At 42.7% G+C, this 22,774-nt stretch overlaps 1 protein-coding gene across 5 annotated transcripts in view; it reads left to right on the forward strand.

The window, feature by feature from the left end:
• Window positions 1-22,774, forward strand: part of mapk10 (mitogen-activated protein kinase 10) — a 125,098-nt gene that overhangs the window by 13,320 nt on the left and 89,004 nt on the right. For 3 of the 5 annotated variants that reach the window (XM_060832044.1, XM_060832053.1, XM_060832062.1), the window contains exon 1: window positions 14,195-14,316. In XM_060832044.1, the coding sequence (XP_060688027.1) occupies window positions 14,195-14,316 (122 nt within the window). Of the gene's footprint in view, window positions 1-14,146; window positions 14,317-22,774 lie in introns of those variants that run through there. The other 2 variants (XM_060832071.1, XM_060832037.1) reach the window with 1 other exon arrangement.

Consider the following 22,774-nt stretch of genomic DNA (forward strand, 5'->3'; position numbering starts at 1 on the left):
CAGGCTTCTATGCCTTCTTCTCGATGGTAGAGATTGTAGATAAACATTGCCAGGGTGGGATGGATCTTTGAGAATGCTGGTAGCCTGGCAGATGGGAGGTTGGCTTTTGTGATTGTCTGGGCCGAGTTCCCACTCTCTGTGACCTGAAAGTAACAAAAGAGGTCCCTCCTTGATAGTTCATATTTCTGGCTCAGCTGCTTGAAAGACATCATGACTTCTCTATCAAATAAATCTCCCAAACAGGAGACTCCTGTAGACTCCCAGAGCCGAAAGTCAGAATCCACCAATCCCAGCCAGAACTCGAACATTCCTATTATGGGAGTTAAAGGGGAAGTTTTTTTTGTAAGTTGCCCTCACCTTGTCACATCATTCTCCATGCTTTAACCATGTTAAGGACAATCCGATTTCTGAAATGGTCCATAACAGCATCTTGTCCATAAATAACAAATTAATGAGGGAGGCTTCAATGTCCAGCCAGATTGACCGTGGGTCCTGGTAAGCCCAATCAGCCATATAGGATAATAGGGAACTTAATTGATATTTCTTAAAGTCTGGGAAATCCACACCTCCCATCCCCTGCGGAAGCTGCAATTTAGCAAGCTTAATAAGAGGCTGCCTATGATACCAGATGAAAGATCCGAGCTACCTGTAAAGCCTCCGCGGTGCTTGCCTAGGCGGCATCAATGGGAGCATTCCCATGGGATATAATAAACAAGGAAGAACATTCATTTTGACCAGAGCTATGCTACCCAACCAGGATATTGGAAGATCCTCCCAATGCTGAAGGTCCTGCCTTCCCTAGCAATTGCACAGTTAGCTTTATATAAGGTCATGGTGATAAAAATGCCCAAATACAGGAAACCTCCCTGTGGCTACCTGAATGGGAACCCCCAAGATCGGGTACTCTAATTAGACCCCCCCACAGGCATGGCCTCCAACTTCATAAAATTGATTTTATACTCTGAGAAAGAACCAAATAGATTAATCACTTGTATTAAACGGGGCACAGATATCATCGGATCAGTTAAAAAGAGAAGAACATCATCCGCATAAAGGGTGATCTTATGCCCTCCTGATCCTACCTCTGGGGCAGTTATATTGGGGTCCCTCTGGGTGGCCTCTGCTAATGGCTCAATCACTAATCTAAATGGTAAAGGGCTGAAAGGGGCCACCTTTGTGGCTGCCTCTGCAGATGCTTAAATTGTCAGACCTTACACCATTAGTGAGAACTGGGGCTTTTGGGTCACTATGTAATACTGGCACCCACCTGGCAAAGACCCAACCAAGACCAAACCATTCCAGAACATAAAAGAAGTATAGCCACTCTACCTAGTCAAATGCTTTCTCTGCATCCAGGGGGACTACCAAGCCTGGAATCGAACCTTGCAGGCACGCTTGAACCATATTTAGTATTCTTCTAATATTAAAGTCTCCCCCTGTAAATGTATGACGCTCCCCAAGGACCATCAACCTGGAAAGTGCGTCCATTAAAGATTTGAGGGGGTGTACCGGGGGTAATATTCATTCAAGATCCTATACTCCTCTCCATATATTAAAGCTTTAAGATCATAAACCATCCATACTCGTCCTTAATTTGGACTAACAGTTGAAATGGGAGATTCTTCTGGATGAGTAGAGCAACTCCTCTACTTTTTGAATTAAAGGATGAGGAAAAGCCCTGTTCAAACCCTCCCTGCTGTAATTTTAAGTGCTCCTTACCAGTTAGATGTGTTTCTTGTAGCCAGGCTGCATTGACCCTTTCTTTTTTAAGGCTTGAAAGTATCTTTCTTCTCTTAAGCAGTGAATGACTCCCCTTAACATGCCAGGTGCACCATATAAACGAAGAGTTGGCTATAGCCGTCCAAAACAGTCCATAACCATCCCCCCCACCCCCACCCCCCTCGCCCCCCACACCCTTGGAGGAAGAATCCCACTCATAGCGTGCCGAGTGAAAACAGTACACAGTTCGTATAAAGATGAAAATACAGCCACCAAATCAAAACTTCTAACAACTACTTCTACAATAAACCAACATATAACAAAAATAAGAAGAGACCTTCCCCCTTGCCCACAGGGGGCGCTCATTTTACCCGCAGACTCCTCCATGGCTCCTTCCAGCTGAAGCCGTGCCCCAAACCCAGGCAAAACAAAGAAAAAGTTACACACATCTTACAACATTTAACCCATCCCAACCATACTTTGACACTAGGCAATCCTGGTTAAAAAAAAAACCTCCCTCCTTCACCTCCCCAACCCCCTCCCCCCTACTCTGTACTAAGAGAGAGAAATGAAGAGGAAATGATAGAAAAACACAATATAATGGGAGGGAAGGAAGAAGGGAGAAGAGAAAGAAAGAGAAAAAAAAGGAGCCTCCACATACCTAAAAAAAACCTCAAAACCAGGTAAACCAGGTCAACTACCTTGAAAACAAAGTGAACACTATTGTCCATATTATTTAAGCCAGTCAGTCTATTTTAAGATGTCCAGAAAGTCCTTTGCCTGTTCCAATGAATCAAAATTAAACATGGACACTCCGTAGTTGAAATGTAATATTGCTGGATATCTTGTGGAGTATTGAATATTCAAATCCCTCAGCCTCCTTTTTACCTCATAAAAGGCCTTCCTCTTGCAGATCATGACGGCAGAAAAGTCTTAGAAAAACATAATTTGTGATCTTTTGTATATCAGAGCCTGTGGACCCTTCCTCAGTATTCTAGAAGCTTCCAGCACCATTTGCTTATCTCTATAGTGCTGGAGTCTCACTAGGACTGGGGGGGAGGGGGGGTGGGTGGGTGCTGGTCCGACCCAGCCTGTGCACTGCGACCTGGTGGGCCTGCTCAACCCACACCCAACCTGCCCTGACTTCCAGCTTCAAAAACTGCAGGAGCCATTGCTCCAAGAAGCTGACGAGCTGGCCTCCCTCTTCCTGTTCCAGCAGCCCGACCAGGCAGATGTTCTTCCAATGGCCTCGATTTTCAAGGTCATTGACCTACAATATCAAGACTCATAACTGCCGTTCCAGGGTCTGGACCTGACCCACCGAGGGTTCGGCCGCGGTTTCGGAAGCCATAGCCTGTTGCTCCACCTCCATGATGTACTGTCCGAGACGCTGGATCTCCTGGTCATGCTTCTGCAGTATGGCCAAGATCAGTTTCAGCCTGGTCAGGGTTTCCTCCACTGCTGAATCAATCTTCTCTCGGAGTTTCACGAGCTCCGAGACTAAGCTCTGCTCCACAGCTAAGTCCTCCGGGGCATGTCCGTTGCTGCAGGGTATGCCCTGCTGGTTGCGATCCTCGTAGTCATTTTCCCTTAGTCATTTTCGTTACTCAGTTAAACTGACATACAGCAACTCTGGGGATCAAAAACTACCAATTTTTACCACAATGAGGAAGAAAGGGAGAGTGGATGCACCACTTTGTCTGGGTTCTGGTGCAGAGCTCAGCAGGGTGACCTACAGGATTGCCGCCATCTTGGATCTCCCAAAGTACTTGATTGTCACCCTAGTCTTCACCTTAAACGTTCACTGCCTCCACCAATAGCAGTAGTGTGCACCATATTCAAGATGTAGTACAGCAGTTCACAAAGACGTCTTTCATAGAAATGTTCAAACTTGCAGGCTTTATAAGGAAAAGCATCGAGTACTTGGGAAGGTGGCCATCTCCAAGGGTTTCCTCTGAACTACACACTGTGCTGACTTGGGAATGTATTGCAGACTGTAGCAAGTTAAGAAGGCAACTCGCCACCTCCTGTTCAAGGGAAAATAGGGATAGGCATTAAAGTTGGCCTAGCCACTGACATCCATATGCCATGTATGAGCAAATAAGAAATCAAATCGATGGACAGAGCAGGAAGTCAATATTTTTGGTGCAAAGCCTGATTTATAATTGAAGAATTACAAGGTTCAGAAGGGTATATTAGGATCAGATTAAGGAAGGGTGGAATAAATATAACACAACAGATAATAAAGCCAATCAATGCTAGATAGTGTCACATATCATCTCAGGATAGAAGTAGAAACATGCATTAAAGATACGAATGATGTGCCAAAGAAATACACTATTTTAAGAAAAATCAAATATTTAAGGTTTTTAAAGGGTGACACTGTGGCTCAGCGGTTAGCACTGCAAACTCACAGCACCAGGGACCTCGGTACACTTCCACCCTCAAGAAACTGTCTGTGTGGAGTTTGCATGTTCTCCCTATGTCTGTGTGGGCTTCCTCCTACAGTCAAATATGTGCAGGTTGAGTTGATTGGCTATGGAGAATACAGGGATAGGTTAGGGTGAGGGTCTGGCTGGGATACTCTTCAGAGGGTCTGTGTGGGCTGAATGGTCTGCTGCCAACACTGCAGGGATTCCATGATTTATTTGCTTACTTCCCATCTCATGGAAACTACTAAGAAAAGCAAAATATGGTGCATGTTGGAAAGCTGATACAAAAAACAGAAAACCTGGAGGAACTCATAAGTCTGGGAGCCTCTATAGAATGAGAAAAAGTTAATGTTTCAAGTCTTTTCCTTAGGAAACTACCCTGTACTCACTGAGTCATTCATGGTGATTATCACTGTTATGTATATTGCCTAATTTAGCATCATAATCTGTATCTGCAGGGATTCATTTGAGCCTATTAGCAATTTTCTTGCAAGTGATGTTAATCAATTTAGTTACAGAAGCTCCTATGATGATTGCTACATTCCCGGCAACTTCCCTCGTGAAAACCTCTAGGAAGTAACCATTTAAAGCATTACCTATTTCTGATTCATCAGCAGTTGCCACCCTTTGGTATGCTTATGGGATTTCAGCTTTTCTTTGTTAATCCCCTTGCTGCTACAATGCTGAAAGAAATCCTTAAGTGTGGTTGTGTAGCATGAAACCTCAGTATTTCTAAAAAGGACACATCTTGTCAAAGCTTTTTGCCTTGCGCTTATCAGGAAAAATCACAAGAAATGCAGAAATCAAGGGAAACCAATATTTATTCTGTATCAGAGGGGAATGATTGGAACGATTGACAACTAAAATCCTATGCTTATATCCTTGGTCTTTCGATAACTTCCTACTTTTTGAAGGTTTTAGTAATAACATCTTATTTTGGCATTGTGGAATTTGTTTTCATTACTTGTTTAACTTGGTACTGTCTCATTCCATTTTGCATCACATTGTTAACTGTGCACTTATTAGCCCTTTGCATGACTTCACCTGATGATGGAGCAGCGCTCTGAAAGCTTATGATTTTAAATAAATCTGTTGAACTATAACCTGATGTGGTATGATTTCTGACCCTGCCTACCCCGTTCCATCACCAGCACCTCCACACCTTGGTATGCCTTTAACCTCCCCACATTTTTTTTAAAATTCACTGGTAGGTTGTAGGATAGTCAGCAAGTCCAAAGTTTCTTTCACATCCCTAATTGTCCTTGAAAAAGTGGTGGTGATCCACCTTCTTGAACTACTGCAGAATATGTGACCCAGCTACATCCAAAGTGCTGTTTGGAAAGGAGTTCAGAGTTTAACCCCCTGACTGTGAAAGTACAGGGGTATACTTCCATGCTTGAGTTGTATGTGGTGTAGAGGGGAACATATAGATGGTGATATTCCCATGTGTCTGCTGTCCTGTTCCTTCTGGGTCTTGGAGGTCATGAGTTTTGAAACTGTGGAACAAAACAAATGCTGGAATATCCTTAAAGATTTGTTTAAGTACTATAACCTCACCTATTGATTCGATCATTTGAAATTCAATCTTTAATTTGTATTTGAGTTTATTCTCCCCAATACAAGATATAATTGCTTGATTTTTCTGGATTTTGTACTCTTCATGATGGAGAAATAGTAACGTTTACCATCAGTACTCCTTTGAAGTTGACAGCAACTTTGTGAGTGAAATATTGTTTGTTAAATGTGGAAATCTAGAAGTTGCTGTCAGTGTTTTTATGCTTCTCTCTATAGGCACTGTTGAAATCCCTCATGTAGAGATCAGTTAACTGATGAGAACCTTTTATATTGTTAGTCTCACTGTAAAATCCTTGAAAGCGTTATACCTAATTTAGTTCGGTGTAACTGGACTTTGAACAACATATTAAATTCATAGTTTCGGTTGAAAAACTCATCTGGCCACGATAAACTAATTTTTCACTTGTGGAATGTCAAAATCAAATTATTTCTTCAAAGTGCACAATGCTAAACTACCTTTTGAAGATTGTCATTGATCTTTCAACTTTAACTTTCATCCCATGTGTATGTCCCAACCATTTATTTCATTTTCTAATGGACAATCAGTGCATCGAGTTTCCTGATTTCCTGTCTATGAGAATGAGTCAGTGTGCTCTCTCTGTTTGATCACATGACAATAACAGGATCCCTGGAGATGGCTTTGGCTTGGCGACAGAATCAACTTAACTGGAAAAAGGACCATCCATGGCACAGAGATGACTGAGGCAGCCATCTTCAACATCAGTGACAAGCATCATCATTTTGTCGCTGACATCAAAATCTGAGTCACTATTAATGTTTCTCAGATGTAACAGTTGTTTCTAGGTCTGTTATCTTGGGACGCCTCATTACTGAGTCAAAGTGTGAATGATCTCTAAGCACAAAACTAGAAGAACTGCGGATACTTGAAATCAGAAGCAAAAACAGAAACTACTGGAAAAACTCAGCAGGTCTAGCAGCATCTGTGGAGAGAATACAGTTCTAAAGAAGCGTTACTGGACCTAAAACATTACCTCTGCTTTCTCTCCACAGATGCTGCCAGACCTGCTGAGTTTTTCCAGCAGCTTCTCTTTTTGTTTGTGCATTATCTCTTTTGGGATTCCTAACACAAGTTAAATCTTAACTTAGTGCAGTAGTGCAAAATGAGTGCTATCAAGCCATTATGCCTGCTTTATAGCTCTCCGGACTTTTATTTCCATTGATCCGTCTACCATAGAAAATTAAATTGTACCCTATTGAGTCAGAATGCAATTATGCACGCATTAAAGGAAAGTTCTACTCATGTCTTTAAAGTGTGGAGATTAGCATGACCATTTAAATAAATTAGGATCTTAGATTTGGAATTTCCAACCCGAGATTTCACGCAGACTGGAAGTGAAGTTTGTAAGCTATGGCATATGTGCAAGTAGCGAGAGTTGAACCTCCTATGCTGTATTCTGTACAGCATGAGGATTGTAACATCACTCGACAGGCTCAAGGACTCAATGAGTTTATTTCCTGAAATATCATAATGCTAAGAAATTGAATGGATGCGGACGAGTAATTGGGCCTCTTGGACCAATAGATAATATGGGGAATAAAGAATGTTCTGAGTGCTGCCTGGTATCAGAAACTGCCTGCCTCCCAGCTGTGGTAAAGACAGACAGCAGCCATGTCCAACCATGAGGTGCTGCTGCTGCTGCTCTTTTACAAATCTCAAGGTAGCTCCTCCGAAACCCAGGCAGTCAAACAAGGTGGGCATGGCCTCGCATGGCTAGGTAGGGGCCAGCATTCATTCTGCTTGTAGTTGGCTCCGCAGGTACCTCTCAGAAATATCTTCAAAGAATCTTATTTGGGCTTACAATGAATACGACCAGCTAAGACTGGTCGGGCTCAATGACTCATTATTAAAACAATTTGAAAATCATAGAACCCCTACAGTGTGGAAACAGGCCATTTGGACCAACACATCCACGCCAACCCACCACACCACCCAAACCCATTCCCCTACTCTACATTTAACCTCTGACTAATGCAACTGACCTACACATCCCTGAACATTGTGGGCAATTTTGAATGGTTAATTCACCTAACCTGCACATCCTTGGACTGTAGTAGGAAACCCACGCAGACACAGATGGTAACCCGAGGCTGGAATCAAACCTGTGTCCCTGGCGCTGCAAGGCAGCAGTGCTAACCACTGAGCCACTGTGCCAGTGCTGTACTGTGCTGCACAGACCACTTAATAAGCTTTTAAAGGAGCTTAAAGGACCATTAATTGGTGGGGACAGTACTCCCCGCTGCCTCATCCTGACTGATCCTTTCACAATTTGAAAATGTCCTGGAGGTTTTGGAAACTTGAGATGACCTATGAGGCCACCATCTCTCCACATCGGTACCAACTCTGTCACCTTTTGTAAATCTTTGGCAGAGTAGCGTCGTACAGCCTGAACACAGGCTGAAGAGGAGATGGAATGGGAACCTGTTACTATCATAGATTCATCAACACCAGTCCTCAAATGAAAATCAATCCTTAACGATGGTCTCAGCAGATCTGTACCAGATATTCTATGGCCCTCAACCAGCAAAATTGAACTTGGAGTGTATAAACTTGGACCTATAGCACATAAAATCTCTGAGACATAAAACCTGCCTGCTAAGCGGAATAGGATACAGATAAAGGAAGAGCTTGGCTTGTTGTATACTTAACGAGAGATCAGATGCTCCAAATTGTCAGCTTTCAAAGTTCTAATAAATTCCTTTAAAAAGACAAGTTATAGGAGGGGAATGACTAATCCTTCAAAATGGAACAGCATAGAAAATGGATAACCGCTTCTCAATACTGAAGAATTGGAGGTCCTGATGCAGTAAGTTTCACAAAGTAAGATCCTGTTGGGTGTGAAGGCTATTCTTTACAAAGGACAGAGATGGAGGCATGTTGTAAACATAGTCCATGCAGAAAGTCCAGTTTATCTGAAATCAAATGAAGAAGGGATGTTCTGATACAAGCAGGATGTCACAAGAGCCATGCTTAAACAAGCCAGTAACAAGTCCACACACCACAGTGTGGCTGTCCAGCAGCAAATGACCTCTTGGAGCAGTGTGGATTCTTTAAGGCTAGACTTCCATCCCTATTTCATGAAGAGGTCCATTCTGCAGTTGGATGGCTGGCAGCCCTGAGGTCCCAGGACCACGAAGTGGGAAGGATGGTCAATACAGAGACAACAGCCAGCCCCAAAGAATTGGAGGCTGGTCGCAGAGGTTTGATCCAGATATTGCCAGGATCTTCCTGCCAATCACTGTGTGGGGAATATGAAAGTTGGCAGTCTGAGTTTAAGAGAACTTTGGGATGGGGGTGGGGGGGAAAAGGGATGACTTGAGGCAGGGTACTAAGGACGAAGGACCTAGTGAACCAAAAAGGAAGACACCAGCCCCCTCAGGTAAAGATGCCAGGTCACCCTTGGAATGGGCCTCACTTTGCCATGAGTGAAATAGCAGGACAGCGTGAGGTACTTATGTGGTCATTAATTGGCTACTCAAGGACCTCAATAAACCCAAGAATAGACAGGCTGCCTGATGCCTTCAGTACTCCCTGTAAAATTTCAGACAGCTAAGGGACAGGTAGGAAGACGATGTGAAAGGCAGTCTTAATATCATGTGGTTTTGAAATCATGTTGGAAGCAGCCAGTGGGGGAGTGTCAAGTCCAGCTCAAGGTCTAAGTGATTGTGCTTTCTTGCATTTCCACATGTTTACTGTGTGGCAGATGCCCAATAAATGAGGGAATGCTGCCTCTGCTGGAAGGGTCTGCTTATTTTGAGGTAGATATCCAAAAGTATTTAGAAATCATCCCAATCACAGAGGAAGACTCAGGCAGATGCTGTAATTCAGAAACCAAAACAGAAATTGCTGAAAAAGCTCAGCAGGTCTGGCAGCATCTGTGGAGAGGAATCCAAGTTCACATTTCAGGTCGAGTGACCATTCCTCAGAAGGGAATTCTGAGGAAGGCTTACTCAACCCAAAACATTTACTCTGGTCTCTCTCCACAGATGCTGCCAGACCTTGCATCATAGAGCATCATACAGATGCACAGCATGGAAACAGACCCTTCGGTCCACGTGTCCATGCCGACCAGATATCCTAAATTAATCTAGTCTCATTTGCCAGTATTTGGCCCATATCCCTCTAAATCCTTCCTAATCATGTAACCATTCAGATGCCTTTTAAATGCTGCAAATGTACCATCCTCCACCAGTTTCTCTGGCAGCTCATTCCATGCACGCACCACCCTCTGCATGAGAGAGTTGCCCCTCAGGTCCCTTTTAACTCTTTTCCCTCTCACCTTAAATCTATGTCCTCTAGTTTTGCACTCCCTCGCCCTGGTGAAAAAGACATTGTCTGTTCACCCCCTCATGATCTTATAAACCATGAAAGATTCACCCCTCAGCCTCTGACACTCCAGTGAAAACAGTCCCAGTCTATTCAGTCTGTTGAGTTTTTCCAGCAATTTCTTTTTTTTTCAGATATAAGGTGTTATTTGGTTTCAATTGGTTTAGGTTTTCGATAGATAGACTTTGGTAATGGTTTCAAAGAATCTCCATCTGAGCACATTGGAACCCAGGCTTTCGATGTGCCATTTTTATGTTTTAACAGTCTCTTGTGTAGAGCACAGGCCATCACCTGCACAAGGCAGGAGCCCAGGGTATCTCCCATCCCCCAGTGTTCCACCATGTTACTCTTCTGCCAGTCTAGGGAAAAGTGCCTTTCCACCCTGGCAGGTGCCTCTTGTACTGCCACTCCTCCCTGATATTGGCTCCTGTCTAAACTAAGCAGCTCAGGATCTGGCAAAGCTTGGCACTTGTACATTTCAAACCTTCCACGGCACATTTGACAGACTTACAGTGGGGCAGTGCTAGAAGGGCCATAGATTTTCAGATCCATCATGTCATAGACTTTAAACAATAATGTATTATCATTTATATAATGCTTTTCAAAACAGTTTTCCAAAAAAAATGATTACAAACATGTATGAACTGGTGAATAGTTTTCTTTAAGGCACGTACGGTTCACATTAAGGCCCCCACATTTTCAGAGTTTCTGGTTAAAGGACAAACAAAGAAAATAGTGGATATTTTTGAAATGGGAAGACTTGGTGGCACCGTGGAGAACAATAAAGGTGGTTGTGATTCTAACCTTGACCCTCATCATCAACAAAATCATCAAATTCTGAAGTACTAATAAAATTAAGGTGCATTGAGAAAATGCTATTTAAAATTACGAATCCCTCATGCTCTTCTTTTTAATGGCAACGTAAAGTGCTATTTAGTTCTCAAGCTAAAGCTTCTGACAGAGTTTGATAATAGTTTTGACTAACCTCCACTGAGTACATTGTAATGAAAGCATTTGATATGCCATTTTTATGTTGTAATTATTTAAATGTTATATCTGTGTAATTTTTAACTAAATCAGCTAGTTGGTTACATTCAACTAATTCACAACTAACTACTCACAGTTAACCCTAACTACTCACAGTTAACATATAAGCCAGCTGTCACTCAAATTACATTAACCTCAGATAATTCTTAAATATTTATGCTATGACAAATGGTAACTGCATATAAAATGAATTCCTACTGATACCAATAGAGCAACATTTTTATTTTCACTTTGAGAGGTACAATAGACATGTGATGAAAAGTGTGTAATTTACATATATTTATATAATTTTTGGAATTTTGATTTCAAAGTAGAGACAGGTGGATGTTGGTTACTTCTGTGAAGGATATTTTGTTTTAACAAAAACCAAAGGTTAAGAATTCATCCAAACAGAAAGCAGATGGCTACAGACTCTTAAGTATTAATAGAAACATGTTTATGCTGTTGTTTTTATGATAAGTAGTATAAACATTGATGACCATTAACAATGCTTTCAGTTCAGAAGAATCTTAGTTTGAGCAAGGTTTTAGTTTAGTTCAGAAGAGACACCCCAGAATTGACATGAGGAAAATTTAGTTTCTCTCATAAAATTAATTCAGGGCAGTTCAGAGAACTAATTACCATCGCCGAATGGTTTAGCTTGTAAAATTTGCAAATCAGGAAAGTTTGGTTAGAAATCTGAAAGCTACTAGAACCGAGAAAGCTTAAGCTATCAGATTCGTGAAATGTTCATGTCATAGATCTGGAGAGGACATAACAAATTGACTCCCTCATCCATGACAAAGAAGCTGAAACGTGGCAATTAAGCTAACACTTAAAGTTAAGACATTGAAGGGTATGATTTCACTGGACTTAAGCCTCTGCAATGGATAATAACAGAAAACAGGTTGAACTTTTGTTTTGTCATGTGTTACAGATCATTTTAATTATCTTCAGTATTTACATAGCTCTTTTATTATTTCTTCTCTTCTGTAAGAAACTTCTGCTTTGTTGTTAAAGAAAATCTGCGGCCTTATGTTAATATGTCTCAGTGACTAAGCACCATGTTAATTAAGGATACAAAAATAAATAAACATATGATCAATCAAGCCAGATTATATCTGAAGATCTAATGTGCCCAGTAGTACCTGTGGAACAGTCCATCTTCCGCAGCTACACTGGCACCACCCCCCACCTTTTCTTCCACTACATCGATGACTGTATCTGCGCTACCTCGTGCTCCCACGAGGAGGTTGAACAGTTCATCCACTTTACTAACACCTTCCACTCCAACCTCAAATTTACCTGGACCGTCTCAGACTCCTCCCCTTCCTAGACCTCTCCATTTCTATCTCGGCCGACCGACTCAACACGGACGTTTACTATAAACCGACTGACTCCCATAGCTACCTAGACTACACCTCCTCCCACCCTGCCCCCTGTAAAAACGCCATCCTATATTCCCAATTCCTTCGCCTCCACTGCATCTACTCCCAGGAGGACCAATTCCAATACCGAACAACCCAGATGGCCGCCTTCTTCAAAGACCACAATTTCCCCTCAGTTGACGATGCTCTCTACCGCATCTCCTCCACTTCCTGCTCATCTGCCTTTGAACCCCGTCCCTCAAATTGCCACCAGGACAGAACCCTACTGGTCCTCACATACCACCCCACCAACCTCCAGATACATCGTATCATCCTTCGTCATTTCCGCCACCTCCAAACGGACCCCACCACCAAGGATATATTTCCCTCCCCTCCCCCATCAGTGTTCCAGAAAGACCACTCCCTCTGCGACTCCCTCGTCAGATCCACACCCCCCACCAACCCAACCTCCACTCCCGGCACCTTCCCCTGCAACCGCAAGAAATGCAAAACTTGTGCCCACACCTCCCCCCTCACTTCCCTCCAAGGCCCCAAGGGACCCTTCCACATCCGTCAGAAATTCACCTGCACCTCCACACACATCATTTACTGCATCCGCTGCACCCGATGTGGCCTCTTATATATATTGGGGAGACAGGCCGCCTACTTGCGGAATGTTTCAGAGAACACCTCTGGGACACCTGCACCAACCAACCCAACCGCCCTGTGGCTGAACACTTTAACTCCCCCACCCCACCAATCCGTCAAGGACATGCAGGTCCTTGGCCTCCTCCATCGCCAGACCATAGCAACACGACGCCTGGAGGAAGAGCGCCTCATCTTCCGCCTAGGAACCCTCCAACCACAAGGGATGAATGCAGATTTCTCCAGCTTTCTCATTTCCCCTCCCCCCACCCTTTCTCAGTACCAACCCTCAGACTCAACACCGCCTTCTTGACCTCCAATCTTCTTCCCGACCTCTTCGCCCCCACCCCCTCTCCGGCCTATCACACTCACCTTAACCTCCTTCCACCTATCGTATTCCCAACGCCCCTCCCCTAAGTCCCTCCTCCGACCTTTTATCTTAACCTGCTTGTCACACCCTCCTTATTCCTGAAGAAGGGCTTATGCCCGAAACGTCGATTCTCCTGCTCCTTGGATGCTGCCTGACCTGCTGTGCTTTTCCAGCAACACATTTTTAAGTAATACCATCATCCAATTTTATAACATAAATAATTAGAGAAGGCATTTGAATGGTAAAGAAAGCTCTAATCCATGTTTTGCCTTGCTGTATAACAAATTAACTGGCCTCACATCCACCCCCATGATTAAGTTCAACTTTTGCTTTGCCATTAATCCAGTCACTGTCTTTAACAATACATGTCCGTTTTGTAAAATGTATAATTCACTGCATGTTAACCAGTGAGTGTTGGGACTATTATATATTTTTGGACAATTCAGAATTGTCAAGATAAAAATATATAGTGGACTTGGAAGATGCATGCTTGGAGATAATTTTATTTAATTATTGCCAATTATTTAAGAGAATACATTTTCACAATTCTAAGGGGATACTCTGATAATGAATCGATAATAGGTTATTTCAGGACTACTTTGCTAATTGTACCGTGCTGTCCTAATCTCAGAAATACAATAATTTAATAACTCCTCTTTAATTTCAGGGATTTGGCAAACAAGTGGATGTTTCATATATTGCTAAACACTACAACATGAGTAAAAGCAAAGTGGACAACCAGTTCTACAGCGTAGAAGTAGGTGATTCTACCTTCACAGTTCTCAAACGCTACCAGAATCTAAAGCCCATTGGATCTGGGGCTCAGGGAATTGTATGGTGAGTATATATTATAATTGCTTCAAAGATGAATATCACCCTTCTGTCTTGAGCTAAGAAGCATGCACAGAAAATGGACAGTAAACATTCATATGTTGTAACTCTTTCCTGGCTGGCATTATTCAATGTAATAATTTCTCTGGTCGCAGAAAATTACTCCTTGCTTGAGTCAGCATTAAAGTAAAGGAAGTTAGGAATCTGCTTGTGAAATCTCCTCCCCTCCAAGCAACTGTCTGTACCTATCTAATTACTATCTATCTACAAGCTTTTTTGATGTGTATGCTTGGCAAATCCCACTTATAAATGTAAACTAGAAATTAAAATCAAACTATTTGAGTAATATTGTTTTTCAATACTGTACAGACCACAAAATACCCTGATCCTCTTCAGTTATTAACTAATTATAAACTAGAAATACTTTCTAAATTTGCAACATGTATGACAAACCTATAAGAAAAAAACTAAGGAATGTTTAGATTTGCATTTGTATTTTAAGACAGTTAGAACTAGTATCTAAATGGAGGATCATATCCTGAAGTTTTCTGAACGAGCAATATGTAAATATTCCAATTCTTTTACAAAAATATTCTTGTAGTACATGGAAGATACCTCATGAAAGGCTGTGGAATATATAAATTGCTCAGTTAACAATGGAGTGCAATTATGAATTTGAGATTCAACAAAAACAACAATGTATTTATACAGATCCTTTAACATAAAACAATGTACTAAGGTGGTTTACGGGACCATTAAAGAACAAAATTTGACACCTTGCCATATAAGGTGATTTTGGGTCAAATAATCACATTTTTGGTCAAGAAAGTAGAGCTTGGGGATTGTCTTAAAGGAGGAAAACAAGTAGAGAAGGACAACAGAGGAAGTCGATAGTTTCAGCGTGACAGTTTCGTTATCACTGGTAGAATGATTAAAATTAGGGATGCACAAGAGGCCACAATTGTGAGGCTGGAGAAACTTTCTGAAACAGTGAGGAACAAGAAGATTTTAAAATCAGGATGTTGCTTCACTGGTAGCCAATGTAAATCAGGGAGAATGGGTGATAGGACAATTGGATTTGGCACAAGTTAAGACATTGACAGCAGATTATTGGATGATCTCAATCTTATGGCAGGTACAATGTGGAGCACAGCCAGGTGAGCATTGGGTTCGGCAGGTCTGGAGGTAATGAAGGCATGAATGGGATTTCAGCAACACCTGCTCTAAGGCAGGACCATATCCCAAGGTAGAAATAAGCAGAGTTGATGATAATGCAAAAGTGAGGTCAGAAGTTCATCTCAAGTGAATGTGACACCAAGCTTGTGATCATACTGCTTTAACTTCAAACAGTTGTCAGGGAAAAGGATAGAGTCAGTAGCTAGGGGACAGTGTTTGTAGAGGGAACTGAAAACAATGGCTTCAGTCTTCACAGTACAGAACAAACTCGATTTTCTGAATTAGACAGGATGGGAGTATTTTGTTTGGATAACTGATTGTGCTGCAAGGGTAGAGATAGAGGACAGAGAAAGGTTGAGAAGAGAGAGGTCCATGCTGCACACAGATCAGGATAATTAATGCCAGGAACAAAACAAAAAGCAGGCACCAGGCAGGATTCACACACAAGGCCTCCTTAAATCGTACAAGGATCAAAAGCTGATTGGAGATCTCATGGACAGAGTGCAGGAGGGAGGGTGTGCATGTGCAGGAGGGCAACAGCAGTGGTGTCTTCAGTTATAGCAACTGTTGCCTTATTATGAATAAAGCTCCGAAGTCCTGGCCACTGTTACCCACCAACAAGTGCTCAGAACAACAGCAACCGAGGTGAATATGATTAGTAATATTACATACCTGTCCCTCCTCTCAGCCCCAAACTGCTCTTACCGCCTGCCTCATACCACTCCATGAAAAGTCACAAACCATCGATAGCTTCGTTAATGGGGACTGGAGGAAGTGTCGGTATCACCTCTTTGATGTAACGTATTTACGAGAACTTGAGATCTTGTTCGGATAATCCGAAATTCGGATAATTGATGTTCAGCTAACCAAGGTTGTTCTGTATATAACAAGGGGACATTTCTGCTCATCCAGTACTGGATGTCAGATTGGCAGAACACAAATATGAAATGGAGTATAATGGCATGGGTTTGGCAATATAACATCAGCACACCTATCTCCAAAATGGCCCAAACTGACCTGCCACAGAAATAGGCACAGTCCTCCTGCCATTTGGGATTGTTAACAAGCCATTAAGCTTATTAATGACCCAATTGCCTGAATTTGCTTGAACCCCTGCATTCTCCAGCTGTTGACCATGAGTTCATGTTTGCTGGTAGTTATGATGAGATGGCACAAGGGCAGATGAAAAGGTCTGTCACTGGGACCATGGTTGAATGCAGCAGCAGGTTCTGTAGGGAAAGGTGACATTTTGAGCTTTTTGCATTTTCAATAAATAACAAATCATTCAGAAAAACAGACAAACTTTAAACTTATATCCATGACAGATTTCCTGCTTGTGGTGTTCTCTCTGTCATATGATGCTGAAATAACTGCACAGGGGGTGGCTCCCATCACCAAAGCACCCATTATTGACTAATGAACTGCACACTGGCTGTGGCAGGCCAGCTCAGAGTCACTTTGCAACTGGGGAGATTCTGATCTCTTTGTTGTGGTTCTGTTCGCCGAGCTGGGAGTTTTTGTTGCAAACGTTTCGTCCCCTTTCTAGGTGACATCCTCAGTGCTTGGGAGCCTCCTGTGGAGCGCTTCTGTGATGTTTCCTCCAGCATTTATAGTGGCTTATCTCTGCCGCTTCCGGTTGTCAGTTGCTGTCCGCTGCAGTGGCTGGTATATTCGGTCCAGGTCGATGTGTTTGTTGATAGAATCAGTGGATGAGCGAACAGAATCACAATGAGCACCCGAGCTACAAATCTTCTCCCAAACTTTGAATTCTGATTTCCTGTCTCTTGGTTATTTTTTTTTTGCAGCAGCAACAGGCCCAGGTGTGGGTAGGGCCCAGGCAGTAGTTGCTACAGGTCCAGGTGTAGGCAGGGTCCAGGCAGCAGCAACAGCAGAGATGGTGACTGCCTGTGCACCTGAGCACAGCTGAAAAGGGAAAAATATCAGTGGTAACTCCACCAACTCCTTCTCATAGGAGAGCAGAACCAAAGCCAGAGCCTTAATTTGGAATTGTTTCCCAGTGTATGTTCTCAATCTGGCTGAGGTTTTGTGCAAACTTAAACCTTGCAATTCCGATTGAAGCTTATTAAAGACAGATTCTGCAACCACAGATACAGGTATCGACTTCCATGGAAACTGGGAGACAATTTATCCAAATATTAATTTTAATTGGCTCCAATTTGGGTGTTACTAAGGAATTTAATTGTTCCAAACCATGTGTAGTGGGACATTCCAGGGTGTGCACTCTCCTAGGTACCAGTCTCTGAATTTTCTTATTCTAGTCAGGCCTTGTGGAACTCATTTGATGTCTTGAGCCTATGTACTGGCTGCAACTGGTATGGGCCAGACCCTGAAGAACTGTTTGATCACTTGGCTGAGGCTTGACTTTTTTCTGGAGTTTGGCTGTGGACTGGCTTAGGGTCACTGTGCTCAGGACATGCCCTATGTGAGGCTCTGTGATTGTCTACTCTCATATGCTGTTCCCCAAGCACAGTAAGACAGGTGAGGGTATCCACTTTCATTGGGATGCCCTGTAGTTTCCAAGCTCCACTTGCCACATTTTCTAATGACTAGGCCAGCTGCAGTAGCTCTTTGAAGTCCATTTGGGCTTCAGCTAGTAGGCACTACTGCATGGTATATCATTAATCACACATATTAAGCAGTCTCTCAGCATCTCATTCAGGGTTAACCCAAATCACATGCCTCTACCAGTCATCATCACCTCATGAAAAATCCCAATACAGAATTCTCCGGTTCTGTAACAATTGAGTAAAACTGATAGCATTCTAAGGTGCGTGAAAGTTCGGGGTCATAATGAAAGAACTCTGTCAACTCTTGGAAGGTTTTAGTGTTTAGTGCCTCTGGGAAAGTTAAGCCCCTCATAACTGAGAACTCTGCAGGTCCGCATGCGGTCAGAAGGATTACTCGTTGCTTTTCGTCTGCCCCAATGCCATTTGCCTGGAAAAAAATATCTCATTCTTTCCACAAAGTGGGCCCACTCATCGACAGCAGGATCGAGTGAGTCAAGCTTCCAAAATATTGGCATGATGCCAAAAATGCAATCCTATAAAGGGCTTTTGCCCGAAACGTCGATTTGTTTGCTCCTTGGATGTTGCCTGACCTACTGTGCTTTTCCAGCACCACACTCACACCAGAAATGCTTACCCCAACTCCAAGATGACAATTGCAAGCGAATGTTATTCAGGTATGCCCTGTTCTCTCCCGTAGCCACTGAAATAACTGCACAGAGGCCGGCTCTCTTCACCCTTTATTTCCTAGTGCACACTACACTGGCTGTGGGTCAGTCCTCAACTGAAGAGACTCTAATCTCCTGGTTATATTGATCAGCCAAGGCTTTTCTGAATGGTCCATGTTAACAACTCCAGTCAAGAACCACTTGGTCAATGAAGTCATCCAGGTCAATTATAGATACCTTGGCTAATAATCCTGATTGGTCACAAAACACCTCCATCACAACCCTCCTTAGCTTCCTTCTTTCCAACCAGTCTCTATGTGGCCCTCCATCACTTGATCACATAAGCACAGGAGTGCGTGGAATGCATTGACTACTCCAACTGTCTCATCCTGTTAAAAAGCATACAATCCAGCCTTCTATCAATCGCCTTAGGGAAGTCTTTCCTTAACTGCTTTAAAAGGATTGACCCTGAAGGAAGGATTCTGATTCTATTAGTCCCATTCTGCCACAACATGTAGCTTCTTGAATCCATGGAGCTTCTTCGTAACAAGTTGAACTTGGCATTAAATCAACTAACCCATACTATCAGAACATATAACAGTTAGAATGAGTAGTGAGTCTGTTAGTGACATGAATATGCTAATCATCAGAAACTGGATTTGTCTTTGATTTGAAAATTGACCTTTAAAAGTTTCTGAGTTGGAAAATGTGGTGCTGGAAAAACACAGCAGGCCAGGCAGCATCCGAGGAGCAGGAGAATTGACGTTTCGGGCATGAGCCCTTCTTCAGGAATTCCTGCTGTGTTTTTCCAGCACCACATTTTTCAACTCTGGTACTCCAGCATCTGCCGTTCTCACTTTCTCCCTTGAAAAGTTTCTTCCCAGTCAATAGCAATGTTTTTTTAAAAAATAATCTCATTGATAGGACACATAGCAAATGTGTGAAAGCAGAAAAGTAAAGGTGGTTAAACATTTCAATATGGGTACATGAGGTGCAAAACGAGAATTGAAGTTCAGATACAAGGTCATTGAGAAAGATAAGTGAGCAAAAGGACAACAGGCCTGGTGGGCAAGGTCAGGTGATTCAGTATTTATAGTTTAAAGTTAAATTGTGTTTGAAGTGTTTCATTTGTTGTTTTATTTCAGAGTTACAGAATATCAGGCCACGTTAAAGATTTCTTCTGAACCCAGCAGCATTTTTAGGACTAAAGATAATTTAATGTCATTGAAATGTTTGGCAAAGTGTGCTGAGGGTGACACCAGTTTTGTGGCTTTAATTCCTACCTGTTCAGTGCCATAATTCTGAAAAAGTAATAGATCACTGAAGGTAGCTCAGCTGGAGTATTGTGTCCACTTCAGGGGATGGGACATTAAATGGATATCAAGGTGTTAAAGAGGGTGTGGAGGAGATGTAATCGATTGGGAGCAGATATGAAACGATTCAGCAATGTGGAGAGTTGTATTCTTTAAAACAGTGATGGTCAGGAGAAATCTAAGTTCAAAATGATGAATGTTTCTAAATTGTGAAAATAAGGAAATAATTACTTCCAAAGGCAAGAGGATCAGTACCAGAGTATGCAGATTTACAGTAATCAACAAAATAATCAAAGGAGAAACGAGAATGCTTTTAGTAACATGTATTATTAAGATCTGGAAAAGGGGTTGAAGTTCATTCAATCGTTACTTTCAAATGGGAAATGCACTTATTTTTTGCAGAGCAAAAGGGAAAAACCATTAAGAGCGTGGGATTATCTGGGACGAAAAATGTCTTTTAGTGTGGTCGTGATGATGGTGTGTGACATTTTATTCAGAGAGTCTGAGTTGAGATGGAAAAGTGTATTTTTACATTCACATTGTGGTCTGGAGCTTCGGACAATAATAATATTCCAATATTCTTTCATCACATGGCTTACCATCTGACATTGGCAGAGTTGCAAGGGCTTGCAGGTTGATACTCACCCTCTGTGGCTGCACGATGAATGCAGTTGCCTTGGCTGTCAGGTCTTGTGGTAGCTTCTGGCTCAGAAAGATATCTTTGCTACAATGAGCTCTAAGATCTCCCCCTTAGTGCTGTCTGATTACTTAACTCTACAGTGATTCTGCTGAGAGGCCAGTATACCCTGAAATACAACAGAGGCTTGGCCAGACCTCTGCTATTTTCCTGAGCTCCTGTGGGAACTGATGAGAGACAGAACCTCCAGCGTCCACTTATTTGGATAGCCACGCCAGCCTGGGATCTCCCAGTGTTAGGAATTCAAGCAGAGACCTGGATGGGACACTGTAATACTCAGGGAGAAGAATCCTATCAGACCCCTCTCTGGCTGTAAAAGAAATTTGGCTAGCAGCTGGTTTGAAGTGACAACCCAATCTCTATCACTTTTAGTCTGACGTCCAGCTCACTTTGCTGGATTTCCCATGTCAAGGTTGGCAGGCAGGCTGTTAGTGCACATTGAGCAAGTTTTAATGATGCCAACAACTGGAACAGATTTGGACTTCCCAGTGGTTAGCTATTGACAAACTGTTATGTGACATTATGTTTAAATTCTCCACTTCTTATTCTACATCTGTTCCGTTTGTCTCTCTGCTCCTTAAATGTCATTATCTTTCCCCACAGTCTCTCTTTCTGTGAATCCCAATATTCACTTTTCACTTCTGGTAGGTGGCAATTCAGTTGGAAGATAGGCCCCAGGGAGCAACAAGTCGGCTGGTAGATAACAATGGCATCATAAATAGTAGACAAAAGGATGGTAGGACTTCTGTTTTTTTATTCATTCGTTGGACAAGGGTATCACTGGCTGGGTCAACATTTATTGCCTGTCCCTAGTTGCCCTTGAGAATATGTTGAGAACTGTCATCTTGAGCCACAGCAGTCCACGTGCTGTGGGTTGACCCACAATACCCACAATGCAATGATTTTGATTCAGCAACAGTGAAGGAACGGTGATATGTTTCCACCTCAGGAAGGTGAGTGGCTTGGAGGAGAACTTGCAGGTGGTAGTGTTCCCAAGTATCTGTTGCTTTTGATATCTAGATGGAAGTGATTGTGGGTTTGGAAGGTGCTGTCGAACAATCTTTGGTGAATTTCTGCAGCATATCTAGTAGGTGGTACTCAGTGCTGCTACGGAGCATCAGTGTTGGGGGGAATGGATGCTCATGTATGTGGTGCCAGGCAAGGGCAATGCTATGTTTTGACTTTGTCTTGCGTCTTGAGTGTTGTGGAAGCTGCACTCATCTTGGTAATGGGCAGTATTCCATCACTCTCCTGACTTGTGATCTGTAGATGATGGACAGGCTGAGGGGAGTCAGGAGGTGAGTTACTTGCCACAGTGTTCCTAGTCTCTGACTTGCTCTTGTAGTCACTGTGTTTATGTGATGAGTCCAATTGAGTTTCTAGTCAATGGTAGCTGCAAGATGTTGATATTGGGGAATTCTGTAAAGGTAACACAGTGGAATATCAAGGGATGGTCTCATATTGGAGATAATTATAGCCTGGCATTTGTGTGGCATGAATGTTACCTGCCACTTGTCAGCCCAAGCCTGGATATTGTTCAGATCTTGTTATATTTGGACATGGACTGCTTCAGTATCTGAGGAATTACAAATGGTGCTAAACATTGTGCAATCATCAGTAAACATCCCCCCTTCTGACTTCATGATGAAGGGCAGGTCATTGATGAAGCAGCTGAGGATGGTTGAGCCTGGGATACTATCCTGAGGAACTCATGCAGAGATGTCCTGAAACTGAGATGACTGACCTCTTCCAGTAGGCCAGGTCTGACTCCAAAAATGGAGAGTTTGTCCCCATTGATACCGGTTTTGCTGGAGTTAATTAGTCAAATGTGACATTGATTCTGGATCAGTGGTGCTGGAAGAGAACAGCAGTTCAGGCAGCATCCAACGAGCAGCGAAATCGACGTTTCGGGCAAAAGCCCTTCATCAGGAATAAAGATGTCAGGTGCTGTCAATCTCTCTACACCTGTGGAATTCAGCTCTCTTGTCAATGTTTGGATCAAGGCTGTAATGAGGTCAGGATCTGAGTGGCCCTGGTGGAACCCAAACTGGACATCACTGAACAGGTTATTGCTGAGCAGGTTCT

Source organism: Hemiscyllium ocellatum, chromosome 1 (assembly GCF_020745735.1).
Source record: "Hemiscyllium ocellatum isolate sHemOce1 chromosome 1, sHemOce1.pat.X.cur, whole genome shotgun sequence".
NCBI lineage: Eukaryota > Metazoa > Chordata > Chondrichthyes > Orectolobiformes > Hemiscylliidae > Hemiscyllium > Hemiscyllium ocellatum.